At 47.0% G+C, this 15,766-nt stretch overlaps 2 protein-coding genes and 1 long non-coding RNA gene across 6 annotated transcripts in view; 1 reads left to right on the forward strand and 2 right to left on the reverse strand.

The window, feature by feature from the left end:
- Nucleotides 1–291: 291 nt before the first annotated feature.
- On the reverse strand, nt 292–3,018 carry LOC122371023. 3 transcript variants are annotated; one of them, XR_006254655.1, is made up of 3 exons: nt 2,330–3,018; nt 1,568–1,800; nt 292–707 (listed from the first exon to the last, which is right to left on the reverse strand). It is a non-coding gene; the product is annotated as an uncharacterized LOC122371023 (long non-coding RNA). The 3 variants fall into 3 exon arrangements; XR_006254656.1 differs by having other exon boundaries at nt 2,312–3,018; XR_006254657.1 differs by having other exon boundaries at nt 2,932–2,972.
- A 540-nt stretch (nt 3,019–3,558) lies between these two features.
- LOC122371014 (flap endonuclease 1-like) overlaps nt 3,559–15,766 on the forward strand; it is a 36,382-nt gene continuing 24,174 nt past the window's right edge. The window contains exons 1-2 of the mRNA XM_043347052.1: nt 3,559–3,752; nt 4,100–4,192. Of these exons, the coding sequence (XP_043202987.1) occupies nt 4,111–4,192 (82 nt within the window). The 5' untranslated portion in view covers nt 3,559–3,752; nt 4,100–4,110. The remainder of the gene's footprint in view (nt 3,753–4,099; nt 4,193–15,766) is intronic.
- Nucleotides 6,421–8,166, reverse strand: LOC122371015. Of its 2 annotated transcripts, none has more exons than XM_043347054.1 (2): nt 8,065–8,166; nt 6,421–7,608 (listed from the first exon to the last, which is right to left on the reverse strand). In XM_043347054.1, the coding sequence occupies exon 2, from the start codon at nt 7,596–7,598 to the stop codon at nt 7,026–7,028; it is 573 nt and encodes a 190-aa protein (XP_043202989.1). In that variant the 5' UTR covers nt 7,599–7,608; nt 8,065–8,166; the 3' UTR covers nt 6,421–7,025. The 2 variants fall into 2 exon arrangements, with proteins under 2 accessions (XP_043202989.1, XP_043202988.1); XM_043347053.1 differs by having other exon boundaries at nt 6,421–7,611.

The following is a 15,766-nucleotide window of genomic DNA, read 5'->3' on the forward strand; positions in this document are numbered from 1 at the left end:
TTTTGGTGGGTGGCTAGAGACTCAATAGCTGTAAGCTTTAGACGAGTTAGGGATGTGGCACACACATGTGAACTTGTGCACGAGCACACGTCTTCTCGCGCTTGCTCGCTCACATTGCCGAACACGGAGCTGAAAAAAGACCACCCCGAGCAAGAACACCGCTGTCCGCGATAAGCGGCCTGACCATAAGTCAGCTCAAATGATAAGCTGCATACGACCGTCGACCACATATATTGGACGAATAGCGTCACAACCCAGAGCCCGTGTAACCAAGCACAGATCAAAGATATATTTCAAGAAATGTGTATTTATAGTCCTGCCGGTGGAAGGCTCATAGAATTGGCAAACGCTTCCGACACCCCGCAGCGGCATGCTCTACGGGGATCTCACTCTACTTGCTTCACGGTCGCAATGGCCGCCGCTGATGGCGGCACATCGGCCTTCACCCCACCAAACACTTTGGTTCTCAGAAACCAATTCAGATTGACCATATTTTTAGGAGTTTTGATGTTAAAAATCCAAAATGCGGCCTGCCACAGCAGGAATGCTTGGTCTGGTGGCGCCGATACCACCTCCTGGGCCTCGACGAATACCGCGTCTTCCCCGCCCAGCTCTCCATTCACGATTATGGGATGGAAAGTTTTGCGGGCCTCCGTTGGCTTCCGTCGTCTCTTGGAGAATGCGCTGCAGGTTCTCCAGCTCATCCCCTGCAAAATGTTCATAACCAAATTATAGGTACACTTAACATTGCGTGGGAGAAAATGGAGGAGAAAGAATAGGAGAGAAGGAGGGAAAGAGTAAAGGAGAGAGAGAGAGAGAGAGAGAGAGAGAGAGAGAGAGAGAGAGAGAGAGAGAGAGAGAGAGAGAGAGAGAGAGAGAGAGAGAGAGAGAGAGAGAGGGAGGGAGGGAGGGAGGGAGGGAGGGAGGGAGGGGAGGGGAGGGGAGGGGAGGGGAGGGGAGGGGAGGGGAGGGGAGAGAGGAGAGGAGAGGAGAGGAGACGAGGAGACGAGAGGAGAGGGAGTGAGGAAGGAAGCAAGGAAAGATGGAAGGAAGAAATGATGGAGGAGAGGTAGGCGGATGTAACAAGGCGAACAAGACAAGACATGGAGGACCTGATGAGTTGGCGCAGGGCACTGATAGGTACTACATTTCGGCACATGATGTGAAAATAATGTACAATGCCTCAGACTCAGCAGTCTGGAAAATGTAGGTACAAATTACACATGCATTAGTGAAGAAGTTTCTGCATTTAGATTAGAATGAATTGTTTTGAAAACATTAGACAATGCCTGTATCTTGAAAAAGGATTAGATTGGGCTGTGTCAGGACAAAACTGGGGATGAGTCATGTGAGCTCGCAAAGTTCCAAAGTTGTGCCAGGCAACTTCATGAGATCACACTGAAGGAGCTCCAGCGAATTATTTTCAGCATGCCCAGCTTGAGTGTGCAAAATGTACACTGGACTGGACCACTGTAGTGTCTGAACGTGATGCATTAAACTGAACGTGACACACCAGCGACAAAACAAAACACTACAACCATCTATTGCAAAAACAATTCATACATACCTGCAGCTGTATGAATTCAGCAGCATCCTGGCCTGCTGTCTTGCATGAGCGATGCACATAATACAAATGTAGCTGTACTTAGTCCGCTTAATTCCAAAGAAGTTCATCATATCATTTTTTGATTGAGCGTTCCTCAACGTAGGACCATAGGTACCATTATCACGAGCTTCCTGAGCAATACTGAGGTGACGGTGATGCCCACTGCTACAGCGAGGAGGTGGTACTTTGATGAGCTGTGGAAAAACACACATTTACAGTCACCACTTCTATTATTGTTCTATGAATCCATGACAAAGCCACTTAGAATGCAAGTATGAATAACCTAGCATAAGCCCAAATTTAACTTTTCATTAAAAACTAAAAGATATATCCTATCGGTCCCTGCTTGCACAGACAATTGACTGAATAAATGATATGGCCACACTGCAAACTTTTGCACAACCTGCCAGGCCATAACATTTCTAGCTACTGTGGGCAGTTAAATGTGTCTCTCTAATCAACAATTGCCCCAAACAACAAAATAGGCCTATTATTTACTTTAAGATAAACTATAACCCTGTAAATAGCATTACATTTCGTAAATAATTAAAATATTATACCGCGGAAAGCATGCGCCATGATAGCCTACAAAATCATCATAAATTCTATCGCGATATTTCAACATTTATACCGACGCACATGAACGTTGAGGCTATTCAAATTTACAAACATGATCTAAATTATTTAAAAAATGCTAATTTTTACCTATAAGAACCAAATTACCAATAATTCGGCGTTAATTTCCGGCCTCACCAACACACCGACAACACACAAATGGCGGCGTGCTAACAGGCGACGGTGCCTTTTGGAAGAAATGTTTATTACGACCAATTTAAGACGTGTGTAAAATGAATGTTCAATTATTTATTTTTAAATTAGAAACGTAAAAATGTGGATAAAAGAATAATATCCGCCTAAAAAGGGCTTTAAGAAATATCACTTTTCTGAAAAAGTTAGGCTAGCAGTTTATCTTTCGCCATATGAGCTAAAGTACATATCCCACTGCTACCGGTCCATATCATTTCGGGAGAATAGAATATTGCGTTTCACCTGGTAAAAAATCGTGTCGATATGGACATTATAACAATCGAAACGAAACACTTGAATAGTTCGGTGCACGAAAAGTAATCAAAATCTTGATTACAACTCCTTATATGGTCATGCCACGCCCCATTTTCATGACGTCATAATCATGAACTTGATTAATCAAGTTCGTGATTACCTCCCCGTAGTTTGCCCAACTGAAATACCCTAACAAAACCTAGAACTGTACAAGAGAGAAATGCAGTACTACAAGAACTATGAAGTTCTGAAGTTATTCTCACATGCTGGAATGTTGAAACTCTACTTTTGTCGTCCATTTCCACGTTTGATTGAGCCATCATATAGAACTGTTTTCGCTCTTCAGTCATAAGCTTTTGCACAAATCTTGAATTTTTACACATCATCTCGAACCATGCTCCAGTCTTTCCAACAAAGTACTATGGAACATCAAAGCAATTTTGATTTGTTACAACAGCTTCAGATCATGATTGATGATAGGCTTGAAGTTTGTTACACCATTTGCCAGACAAACCTCTACAAAATGTGTATCAATTCCCAAACTAAGCAATTGATTAAATCAGTCTTTGCAGTTTCCACACAACGTTTCTTAATATTATTCGATTTTTATATCAAGAAACCCAAATAATCCACAAATTGTTATTGAAACACTCCCACTTCAAGAGTTCACAGCAATAACAATACAAGTTCAGAAGCAAATAAACATTGCGCCAGATTTCGTATGAAACGCGCCATCATCCTGAAGTTTCTACCACAGGCGGTAGTTCAACCGCAGCCGTAGTGCGAAAATCCCTGCCCACCTTACCCCACGGCGGAGCTCGGTTGCAATTTGTAAATACGCGGGAAATCTCTACAATAGCTTTGCTACCAAATCCTAGAAGAGCTACCATATTACCAGCAAAGCGCGCCAAAACTTACGCGTGGCGCGCATTTGTTGTCAGCGTTGTCACTCGTCGATGTGTTTGTTGTTTGTGTTGGCTGTGGTGTTATTACCTTTTTTGCTGTGCGATTAGTATCGTGTGATAACTTCAGTTTGGCGAGGAAGACTGAACTGCAATCTTTCAAGATCACTTATATCGACAAGGTAAGAGATGAGTCAGAGTCATGAATTTCCTGATAAAGGTCAAGGTCCAGGTTGGATTCCAATTAAAATTCGAATTAGGTCGATTTTGATATGACGATTGGCATTGTTTTATCCTGTTGTGCGATTTTATCTATGATATATGCGATTTTACCTGTGTTTTGAAATAGCTCCCGTCACCCTTAATTAAAAGAAAATTACCAACATCAAATGACTGAGCAATGGCATGGAAAAACGCCCTTTGCAGCCTCACGTTTCGGTTTGTCCAAATCTGCTACTAATTGCAAAGCCTCTTCTCAACCTCTGTACTTATTAAGCTTACATCTTGACATTGTGACTATCTCGGACAGGTGTTGGCAACATGGGAATCCTTGGACTTTCAAAGTTGATTGCGGACATTGCTCCATCTGCCATCAAGGAAAATGAAATGAAGAACTTCTTTGGTGAGTGAGAAGAGGATGACTATCTGTCACAGTCTTCTTAACATGCTGCCAGGCTTTTGACCTTGCAACGGATTGGCGATGTTGACGTGCAAAATGTGGAGCTTGTACGGCCCTCCAGGTATTAAGCGGCTGGTTGCCAAGATCACAATAATTGATCTACATTTATGAACACGTCTAATGGCTGTTGAAAACCGCTGCCAAGATGTGTGCACGAACCCTCTTCTCATTTGTATTGAGTCATTTTACAGGAGTGTCTCTGTCATTTGAACTTTGAAGTTATTACACCAAGAGCACATAGGCTATAAACCAACCACTCTTTTGCTGGAGGGCTGTACAAAGTCAAGAGTAATGTTATTTGTGTTACATATTTCATAAGGTAGGCACTGTATAATTACAACTCTAAATGGCAACCATCATTTCATGTTTATGCTTGCAGGATTGGCTTGGCATTCATCTCATCTAGTCCAATGGATATTTTCTACATGTCATGTCATGCAAACACTTTGTATGGCAAGGAAAGTCGCATTTATCCATGAAAAGCATACTCCTTTGAATTGTTGGCATGCAGTAGAGCTTAAAACTAATGATGGCACATACCCCTGCCGTAAGTGCCATGGCTCGTGCTTTTCCAAAGTTTCAGCACTTCTGCGCCCACCCAAGCCCTCATGGAGTGAAGCATGACTGACTGCCCGACTCTCTCATAGGTGGCGTTGGAGAGGATCGCTCACGCTGTAGGTGGCGCCACTATACCGTTGCTTCCATCGTGATAGTCTGGATCAGGCGATGGGTGGAGAGGGAGACTTCCATTTTGCGTCTAGCTAGACGCGTCTAAGTCTTAGGTGCGTCTAGCTGGACGGCGGCTGCGTCTATCTGGCGACAGCTAACTTTAGACGCGTCTAGCTTGGAAGTCTCCGTCCAACAGTTAGACGCCAAGTTAGACGCCACTAGGACGTCTGCTCAATTAGACACCAGTGACTTGGACGCCAGTGGAAGTCTCCAGACTCCACCCGATGTGTATTTTAAGTGCATCCTTCACTTGAATATTTGTGTATTTTCAACACAAAAACAATCAGCATTTTTAACCGCTTTGGATATGAATTAACATTGGCATGCGATGCTGCTTAGCTAGATTGGATGCTGAGGATAACAGCGATATTCACTGAATCGGTAACATTTCAACGATACTGCGAGCGGGAAGTGGTGAAGGGGAAGTGGTTTTGGGATCAGCCATTATTTCTTGTCATCTACTTTCTATCTCTGTTTTCCTGTATGCGATGGTGTCGACACAAGGTTAACTTGAATACCGCCGATGCTCTGCTCCATTAAATGTTAATCACATATTTAAATGTCTCGTTTGTAAAATTTACTGTGATTTAGTACTCAAATACGCATTCCTTTTGCCAGGCTGCGGCAATACTCTTTAGATCGAGGGAAAATGAAGATTGTATTTGTCTGATTTTGTTTTTTACTTTAAGCTTTTCATCAAAGGTTAAAGCCGATCTTTTTGGCACCGTGACTGAACCAACGGTTGACAGAATGGTAACAATGGTGCCCCCACGAAGGCCTAAAGTCGGGGTAGTCAGTAGTTTCATCAATTATCCTTCACTTGTCAGATAAGCCCCAACGAATTTAGTTGCTCCAACCCAATTCGAGGCGGCACCGCGCTGACCAAAGGAACCTGTTTGTATTCTTCACCGAGAACGGAATCCCAGCACGGGAGTTTTTAATCGACGTAGGGTCACCCAAGATGCCATGAAATCGAATCCATGGGAGCCCAATAACCAGGATCGTCGACTAGTTTCTGGTATCGGGCTGCCGTGATCACACATTGTTGATAAGGACTAACCCTCTCAGGTCCGTTAAGCGACCCCTTTCATTTTTTAACTACAATATTTCATTCCTTGGAATGTTTACTAGTAGACAACTTTTTTTTTGTACGCTCTTATATCCATACCTATGTCCACTGGAATATTTGCCTAAAATGTTCAAGAATAATGCTTTATTAAGATAGCGACGCTTATGCGCATTGCCAAGATTCATCTAGGTTTTACTGTGCTTCACATATTTTGCATTACATTGCTGATCTATACTAATGTGTAAGTCCTTGAAAAGTGATGAATTTAGTTATTGAGCTCTCAGACATGTTTTGCTAGGGGTTCGTCTTCGTGCTAGCAGTTATGTTCTGTTGCTGGATATTTTTTTTTTTTATAACACCAAAAAGATGCATATCAAGGTATGTACATTCATTTATTTACAATGATTGCACTGGTTATTTACAAAAAGAAAAACACGTATCACAGCATTCGCATGCATGACTACCCCACACTACACATTATTTGTATCACTGAGCGACTCGACGTGGCAGTATAAACATTTGCAGCTAACGCTAGCGCGATGGCCGACACTTACACACACATCATCATCATTGTCATCAATCACTCGTCAAGCTGGAGTGTTTAAAGAGCGTGGTGTGCTGTTTGTCTCGCGTCCGGCGCGGTCCCTGTCGAAAAAAAAAACGCTTCCGCGTAACTTTCTGTCTGAGCTATCTGATGTGAGACCAGAGAACGGGGCCGAAACCGACCGCTGGATCCGGGGGCTCAGGAATTCGTGGATGTACTCAAATGTCTACGAACAATGACCAATGAGCTATAAGAGATTTTTTATGGTGGGAAATTGACTATAATGGGTCATGCGAGAGGTTTTCTGTCGCGAGCGCTGTCTCTGCGATGCAGCGAACGGTACTGAGATTCGTTGTGTTGCGGCGACCGGGGTGCCTGACCGCACCCGCTCCTGACTGGCGCCCCTCACTGGTGGGTGCTCACGGGCGCACCGCTCACGCCTCACGAATCACCCTGTACGCCCCCATCTTGCCCTCGGGCGCGGCACGCAGCGCGCGGCAGTGTGAGAGTACCGCGGCGTACGCGTACCACACGAACACAATCACGATAATTCCGACCGGCACCAGCGGCACCAGCACTGCCCAGCTGAACTCGACCGTGTCGGCCGGGTGGACGGCCGGCGCCACCACGCGCACCAGGTGGATCACACCGCCCAGCCAGGAGAGCGACAGACACACCAGGAAGATGCCGTACCAGGTCAGCCAGGCGGCTTCCAGCTCCCATCGGCGCCGGCGCACGCCCACCATCAGCAGGCAGCAGGCGAGCGCGTTCAGCGCGCACACGAAGCACGCGCAGAGCACGGCCGTGCGCACGCCGACCGTCAGCTCCGGGTCCAGGTGGTAGTGGCCGCCATGCGTGACTCCCAGGTAGACGAAGCCGGCCAGGATTGCGGCGATGTTGACGGCGAAGTAGACGGCGCCGATGATGAAGGAGAAGGTGCTGGCCGGCACGCACAGACACCAGTGGTGTGTCGGCGGCTCCAGCACGGTCACAGTCTGGCCGGTCATGGTGACGAGTCTGCTGGAGGGAGGACGACAGTCAGCGACGGCCCGGGCGCAGCGGTGGACACGTGTTCAGATAATGAGACATGATACGTGCTACCAAATAGCCGGACATGACACCGTGCTGCTGCATGGATGGACATGTAATGGGCTAACGCTTCCAGCCGGCTTCCGAAGCGCTACAGCTACAAACACGTTTTCTTTTAATCACACCATCTGCAAGCACAGCCGTAAGTTGAGTGGATGAAATGTAAATTTAAATTCGTTAAATGAAAAGTAAATGATATACGCTAAAGTGAGTTATACAATTCAGCTAACTTGCTCTCACGCTGGCAGCTTTGTCGTCTTCAAGGTAGTGTGTGATCTAATATCGTGCTACTGTAATAAAATGTAAACGGCTGCCGCACATATCGCACAATTAACCACAATCTAATCCACCCCAAATCGCCAGCTAGCCATCCCTGTTGCTCACCTTCACTCAGTTTCCGATCTGCGCAGCTCTCCGGTCCTCCTTTGTTGCTCTGTCGGCGCGGAGCGGACGTGCGATCGTCGCGAGCGGCGGGGGTCGATTCTGGCGGCCGGATGCGGCCGACGCGTTATATAGAGGGGCGCGCCGCCGCCGCCGCCGCCGCCGTGGCTGACGAAACAGGCAGCGCCTGAGTCACTGCGGCGCCGCGCAAACCGCGGGCAGCGCGAACTCTGAACAGCTGCTGAGGCTCGAGCTGCGTGAAGCTGTTTCAGGCTTTCACGTACAGATGAAGATGCAAATGCGTATGAGTTTGCGTGTGGAGATCTCGAGCTGTCGGGGATGGTCGTCTTGAAGGGAACACAGAATGTATTGCGAGCAAAAGCGGCGGTAACCTTGTATGAACACTGGTGGATCCAAACTAGACCTTTCGGGTCATTGTCCCGCCTTAGCTCCCCCGCAGCTGCCGAACATGAGTGATATCCGAGTGGCCTTTGGAAATTGGAGAAACTTCTTGGGGAGTATGTCAGAGGCTTAGCGTGCAATACCATCTTTTTGGATCCGTCAGCAGTTGAAGTTGGATTTCTGCTACTGTTTTTGCGGGGACTTCAATGAGCTTGTTGATTTGGCCTGCGCCAATCACAACACCACTGCACAAAAAATTAAAACCATATCGATTCCCCGCATCGACAAATCATTGGAAACAATGTTGCAATGTATCATTGGCGCTCTGATTGGTTGATTGTGGTCGCAGAGCTCCAAATCACCCGGAATGATTGATATGTAATTGAATACTGAACAAAGTCGTAAATTATGTGCTGACTATCGACTGTCTGTTCTGTTCGATCCCACCGATACCAACCGTCCCTCCAAGTAGGAACCAAGGTCTCAATTACCACTGCCAATTGCCTGTATGTAATCGCTGTGCGCTAGTCGTTATATTGGGGCTGAATGGCTTTGTGCCCCATGCCCATAGCAGTTCAGTTGTTATTGGATTGTCTTACTGAATTCTGCTTTATTTTGCAGGACTACATTTTTATTGTTGATACCTTTTAACATCTGCATTTTAACTATGATCCTTCGAAAGTATCGAAAGATTGCTGAATTGCTGAATTGTTGTAATATCGGACTTCTTTTCGCTAACCAAAAAGGCTGCAACAGCCTTTAGCAAGTAAAAAGCTGCCGTTACAGGCATTAAAAAATTGTTTAGCACTATCCATTTAATTTGGCTATTTTAACAGCTTTTTCACCTTTCGTTAACCTTAGAAATCGCTTCCAAATCTGCTCACGTATTGTTCTATTTCCATCCATTTCCGATCGTTGTGATGGACTCCAGGCTCTATTCGGAGGCGTTGCTCGGTCTATTCCTGGACGCTGGAACTCTGACCGCGTAAACTGCGAGATATTCCAACGGACGCGGGGGCATCACGAGCCTTTGTGGGGGCGTTCCCAGAGAGCCTGCTTAGAGGAAACGTGACTTGACTGACCTGGCTGTGATGGGAGAGCCGCTGGCGCTAACTCACCTAGTCTTATGGTGTTTGGGTTACTGACTTCTTATGCTGTTCTTGCAATTCCAGCTAGGATGTCGGATGACATGTCTTTGCTTCACCTTTGACGTAGATCTCTGGCAACTACAAGAATGCAAGACACCCAGGTGACAGGAGTCAGGAATGCCACATTTCCACGATTAGTTTAATAGTTAATGCGCCATTCCAGTGTTGAATATTTGGTTTTGCTTCCATCCTTATATCCGAGCGATGCGACTGTTGCCACCACGGTGACTGTTGCCACGTTGTCGAAGCGTTGTTCGATTTTGCAGCGATGTATTTCGTGGAGAATGCGTTGGCGCTTTGTGGCCGAATCGAACAAATTTCACACGCAGCCATGTATCACTAGATACAGGCTCTGTAATCAGTAATCACATACCATTTTGTCGATTGCTAGCGGACATTTTCGGTACGATGATTGAAATAAATTGATCTGTGGCTATAGATAATTCTGACGGTAGAATGGTGAGGCCGGTGGTCTCCCGCGGCAGGACCCTTTGTTAAATTCGCTGGGAAGTGAACCTTTTATGGCCACTGCAATTTACAGTATGATTCAATGGAAGAGTCGCACATCACACATGCGGACTAAACCTAAGAACTTTGTAAATTTAATTCAGTTCTTTTTTGGTTTTGCCCACTTCCTTCTACCGTCCTCTGCTACCGTGCACTGTCTTTCCTCATGTCTTGTATCGCTCCTCTTCATTGCATCATTCGCACGTGGAAGCGGCCGGCACAAAAAGTGCTCTCCCCGTGCACCCATTACCACGTGTGCGTTCGGCGCTTCTGTCGTCCGTCTCTGTCGACGGGTGGTGCGTTCGTGCGCGCCTCCATCGCGGTCAGTTGCATCAGCCCGGTGCCCGCCCGGACCGCGGCGGTGACCAGTCGACGGACAACGGGCAATGACCCAGGCAGTCTGTTACTCTCTCTCTCAGTCTCTCTCTCTCTCTCTCTCTCTCTCTCTCTCTCTCTCTCTCTCTCTCTCTCTCTCTCTCTCTCTCTCTCTCTCTCTCTCTCTCTCTCTCTCTCTCTCTCTCTCTCTCTCTCTCTCTCTCTCTCTCTCTCTCTCCCTCCCTCCCTCCCTCCCTCCCTCCCTCTCTCTCTCTCTCTCTCTCTCTCTCTCTCTCTCTCTCTCTCTCTCTCTCCCTCCCTCCCTCCCTCCCTCCCTCTCTCTCTCTCTCTCTCTCCTTTCTTTCTCTCTCTCTCTCTCTCTCTCTCTCTCTCTCTCTCTCTCTCTCTCTCTCTCTCTCTCTCTCATTCTCTTATTTATATTCCTCTATCCTCTGCCCTCTCTTTGCTATGTCTATTTTATGTCTCCTGTTTACCTCTCTTTTTGTCGCATTCTCTTCTCTTCACCTGTTGATCACCGGGCGCTGCAGCGTTTTTATTCAATACCACTGCGCTAGGAGATAATAATGTTTCTTTGAAAATAAAATGTAAAAGAAACACTTTCTATGACAGGCATATTATTGAAATTTGAACGCGATGTTTCTAGATGTTTCTTCTAGGCTCTTGCGTTCATTGTATTTAATTATTTTATATCGCCGCCTCATTCATTTTTACTACCCAGCTTTATCTTCTAGAGATTCATCCAGTTAGGATCTTCAAGTAGCGTGTATTGTTATTTGATTGATGATGCGCTGGCTCGCCGAGTCCGTTGTCCTCTGGTGGACTGCAGACACTGTGTTACTCTGAGGGTCGATTCCCCGGCTGGGGTTGGAGCGTCGGGCTCAGCTCGGCTTGCCAGCTCGTCGGCGACCTTGGGGACCATTGTTGAGCTGCAGCGCCCCTCCCCCTGCTCACAGTTCCCCCCCCCCCCCCACCACCACCACCACAGCTGGCTGCTGCACCGCCTCACGGACACCCAAGCGGCAGAGCCCCCTCCCCTTGTCGGTGTCGATATCTCTGGCTCGGGCTCATGAGTCCGATACTGAGCGCTCGCCCCCCACGGCTAGTCCGTTATCTCCGGACCCCGCCGGGTGATGGGTTGGTGCCCCCGGCGCCGCTGACACCCAGTGTATTGACTCTGGAGGCTTTGTTGTCGCCTGTAGATCGAGCCTTGCTGACGCGGGCTGTCGGCTACCGTTGGCTATTGTTTGTGATGCGGGCTCATGGCTGCCTAGCGAGTCTGGCTAGGCCTCCGGGAGAAAGGAAAGCGGACTGCTTCTAGAAAATATCATTGTTTTCACTTACCATCATTGGCGTTGTATGAAAAGAATTACCTGCAAATGGTTTTTTATTTTCTCAAACTCTGAATTTCTTTTGTCGGCTCCAGCGTCTTGCCACTGATGATGTCATACCAATTGGTTTTCAATGTCCTCTGGCAATGTGGTGCTTCTGCACTTACATAGTTTGCATTTTGAATGTAGAAAGTGAGCACTGAACAACGTTAATTTATGTCAGAGCTGTATGCTTATGTTATAATTTATAAGGAGCTCTGATTGTATGAAATGCTTCGCTCATGACAGCTTTATCGGCAATTCATCACTGCTGATATCCCTGTTGTCAGCACGTGAAATAAATTGCCCACGATACGATAATTCTTATGGTCAGCGGTGATCAATGGCTTCTTAATTTTTGTTTACTGTGCAGCCTCGTCCATATCGAGAGCCGTTTTTGCCGTTGGTGTATTGTCAATTTTCATTGTTGAAGACGATAATTCTTTGAGAATTATCGTGCTTTTTACGGGCCCTGTGAATGCGTCAGTATCTACTCTACCTTGGCTACATATTTAGGCAAAGTTGAAAGCGACGGATACCGTCAGCATTGTTTTGAAGAAGAACTAAGACTGCGGCCGATGCAGGTTTAGTCTGGAGCTCGAATCTTACCTACACCGCGCTGAGCGGGTTTTAAGATGACTTATCAGTCCAGTTTGTCTTCCACGGCTCGTTTATTCGACTTATCTTAGCATCGGTGACCGAAGCAGTTGCAAAAACTTTGTTTCTGTCCGAGACAGCGCTATTGTACATCAATCATCTGTGACAAATACCGTTTGCAACATTATTTCTGCAGTGGCGTGCTCAGGGTTTTTATCTGGGCTTACTACAAAATGCTTTACGTACTGAAAGTTAATGTTATTGCTTAATTGCGCATTTGTGGCGTATGCTCACTACTTTGTCGTTATGTTTCTTATTATCGCATAATATTTATGCTGTCGACGCGCCTTTATACCCCAGCAAACAACTTTGCTAGTATTTATGAAATTCGAAAATATTTCACTTCTTATACCTGGGTACGCCTCTGGCCGCTGGAATTAACTCTCGGGACAACATGCATTGACAGACTGTACAGGGTATCACTGTCAGCTAGTTAAGCCGGACACTGCTCTGTCCCTATCACTCGCCACCTATCACCGACCCACGAGCCGCCTGGTGGGCCGTGAGGGTGGCCACCACGGCGCGCGGTGGTGCGAAACGTCTTCCTGTGGGAGGGTCAAAGACCGCACGCACCGTCTCCAGCCCGCACGCAAGGTGTTTTTCGTCACGGTGTGACAGTGCGGGCGCAGTGGAGTGTAGAAACCTTGGCTCGTGTGTTCGTTCGTTCGTTCGTTCTTTCGTTCGTTCGTTCGTTCGTTCGGTCGTTCGTTCGTTCGTTCGTCCGTCCGTCCGTCCGTTCGTTCGTTCGTTCGTCCGTCCGTTCGTTCGTTCGTTCGTTCGTTCGTTCGTTCGTTCGTTCGTTCGTTCGTTCGTTCGTTCGTTCGTTCGTTCCTTCTTTTGTACATTCTTAATGGTTCTTTCTTTTGTCCGCTCGTTCGCTTGGTCGTTTGTTCGGTCGCTTGTCCGTTGGCTCGCACGTTGAGTCGGTCGCTCGCTCACTTGTTCAGTCGGTTAGGTAGGCGGGTTGTTGGGCTGCGGTGGCAGGCGCCAGGTGTGTTTTCCTCCGTTCCGGCCGACGACGTCTGTTTGACGTGTTTTCTCACCTGTGCCGGTTAGCGACCCCCTTCTCCTCCCCCCGACCGACTCAGACCTCCCTCCGACAACCTCGACCCTCGCTGCCAGACGTCAAACCACGACAGACCCCGACCGCTGTCTGCTTCCAGCTGATCAACGTTGAACCGCAAACCGTGCTCAATTAACCCTCGAACCCTAACCACTTAGCCTGGCAGCCAGCGCCGACGACTGGCCGACGAACTCTGAAGGAACTGTTGCACTGGCGGCACCATGCCAACAAATCTGCGGACGGAAGGCGGCAGAAAACTGTGACGTTTCTTGTCAAACATCACGTCGGGATTTACCCTTCTTTGCTGCCATTTTTCGCGAGGACTGAGAGCATTGAGAAGCCTCAGTGCAAGGGATGTATCCGTTCTTGCGGTGTCATGTCTGGTCTGTTGCATCAGCGAAGGAGCGAAAAGTGGACCAGCGCGGCGGGCGGGGTAATGCCGCAAAGTATGACTGATGCAAGAGCCGGTCGGCTTTCCTGGCGCTCTAACTGGAAACGCCGTGCGTTTTGAGTGTTTACGGGAAACTGCGGCGAGCGTTAGGCTCGAATCAGATCCGGTATCCCTACTGTTGCCATGTTACCTATATGGGGACGGTGGTACGAGTATCTGGGTGACAGATAGAGGACAATGGCGTAATTTTTCTTCTTGAGGTGAAATATTCTGAGCACAAGGCGCAACTTGCGTAAAACTTAGTGTCAAATGTTTATGATTTTATGTTTTCCTAATATGCTTACTTTCATTCTGCAGTTTTCATTCGTGGTAATGGAAATCGATTTGATGATGTTGACCGAAATGCCCGCAGTTACTTCCTCTCGTGAATTTCTCCCTGGGCTGCCCGTGCCAGTGGGCCTACGTCACGTGACCTCATGGCAACGTGACTCGCAGGCAACCGTTGACGACCTCGGCCCAGATCCACGCCACTCTTTTTCATCAATTCACTCTTGCTATGACTACTCTGCTGAATAGCCCAGTTGCAAACTCCATTGGTGCTGAGACATCCAGCTTAACAGAAAGTTATTTATTAAGTTAAGTTATTTTTTCATGTTTATTAATTGAGAAAAAAGTCTTCATCATATTTTTCATTGATAATGCGCCTGCACATCTAGATAAGTTCCATCCGATCCTAATCGGCTAATTGTGAGTTTTTGTTGAAACTTTCTCACTTTAGGCCTGGTCGGAATCGGCTGACGAAACTTTGTCAGCCGAGAATAACGTCACACCGCGCTGCTGATGGGCTTGTTCATAATCGGCTGACAGGAAACGTCAGCCAAAGATGGCGCTCGACAGATAGGGTTGAGACTTGAGGAGAGGTAGCATTTTCGCGCTTTTTTCAACGACCATCTTCCGTTACATTATATTTCTGAGGTTTATTTGCCGAGGCTATAGGAAAAATTACAGGATTGATAATTGAGGTGGTGCTGGCATTTCGATTTGTAGGTGCTGTTTTCAGGCTGACTCGCACATTGCGCCATGAAAAAGAAATAATTGCTATCTTTCGCGAAAAATATTAAATAAATACAAAATACGTCAAAAACATCGTATATAAAAACTAACCACCTGCACTATCAAGCTGCGCTTTGACTTACATGCGCCACTTTCGAGCCACTTTGAATTTCGGCTGACGTGCTGCTGCCCTCTCCCAGCAGCCGAAAAGCCGGCTGTCAGCAGAGGTATGACGTCACAGCGCGGGAAGGTGTGATACGTCATCAATATCTCAACCAATCAGGGGCTTGGATCTCAGCTGACAACAGCACAGCAGCCGATTCCGACCAGGCCTTTTACTCCTGTGGGATTTTTCTGGGTTAGCCTGCTTCACTAGGCTAACTGTTTAAATGGCTTAATTGAAGATAATTGCCTGCCGATAAAGACCTTAGCTTATTTTGCTTAAACTCATTAAAAATAACGTTTCTTAAGGGAAGGGTTATGCCTAAATACCCCTCATATTGAAAAATGATCCCCCGTATCAGATCTACATATTGACCCAGCGTTTATGTTCCGTTTACTGTGACGCTGACAAAATCGTCTGTCATCACATTTTTGTACCGCTATCCGCCTGATGCAACCCTTCCGCGACCTCGAGGTCATTACCACCCTTTGTTGACCTGTGCCGGATAAACAGGGTCTTTCAACCGTTCAATGTCCAAGGGTTGATTGATGGATCCCAGGCTTGCGTGTAAAGAATTGAAATCTTTCGCACGTATTAAAAATGTATTATTTTCGTCGA

This window comes from Amphibalanus amphitrite, unplaced genomic scaffold (genome assembly GCF_019059575.1).
Source record: "Amphibalanus amphitrite isolate SeventyFive unplaced genomic scaffold, NRLGWU_Aamphi_draft 001195F_arrow, whole genome shotgun sequence".
Lineage (NCBI taxonomy): Eukaryota > Metazoa > Arthropoda > Thecostraca > Balanomorpha > Balanidae > Amphibalanus > Amphibalanus amphitrite.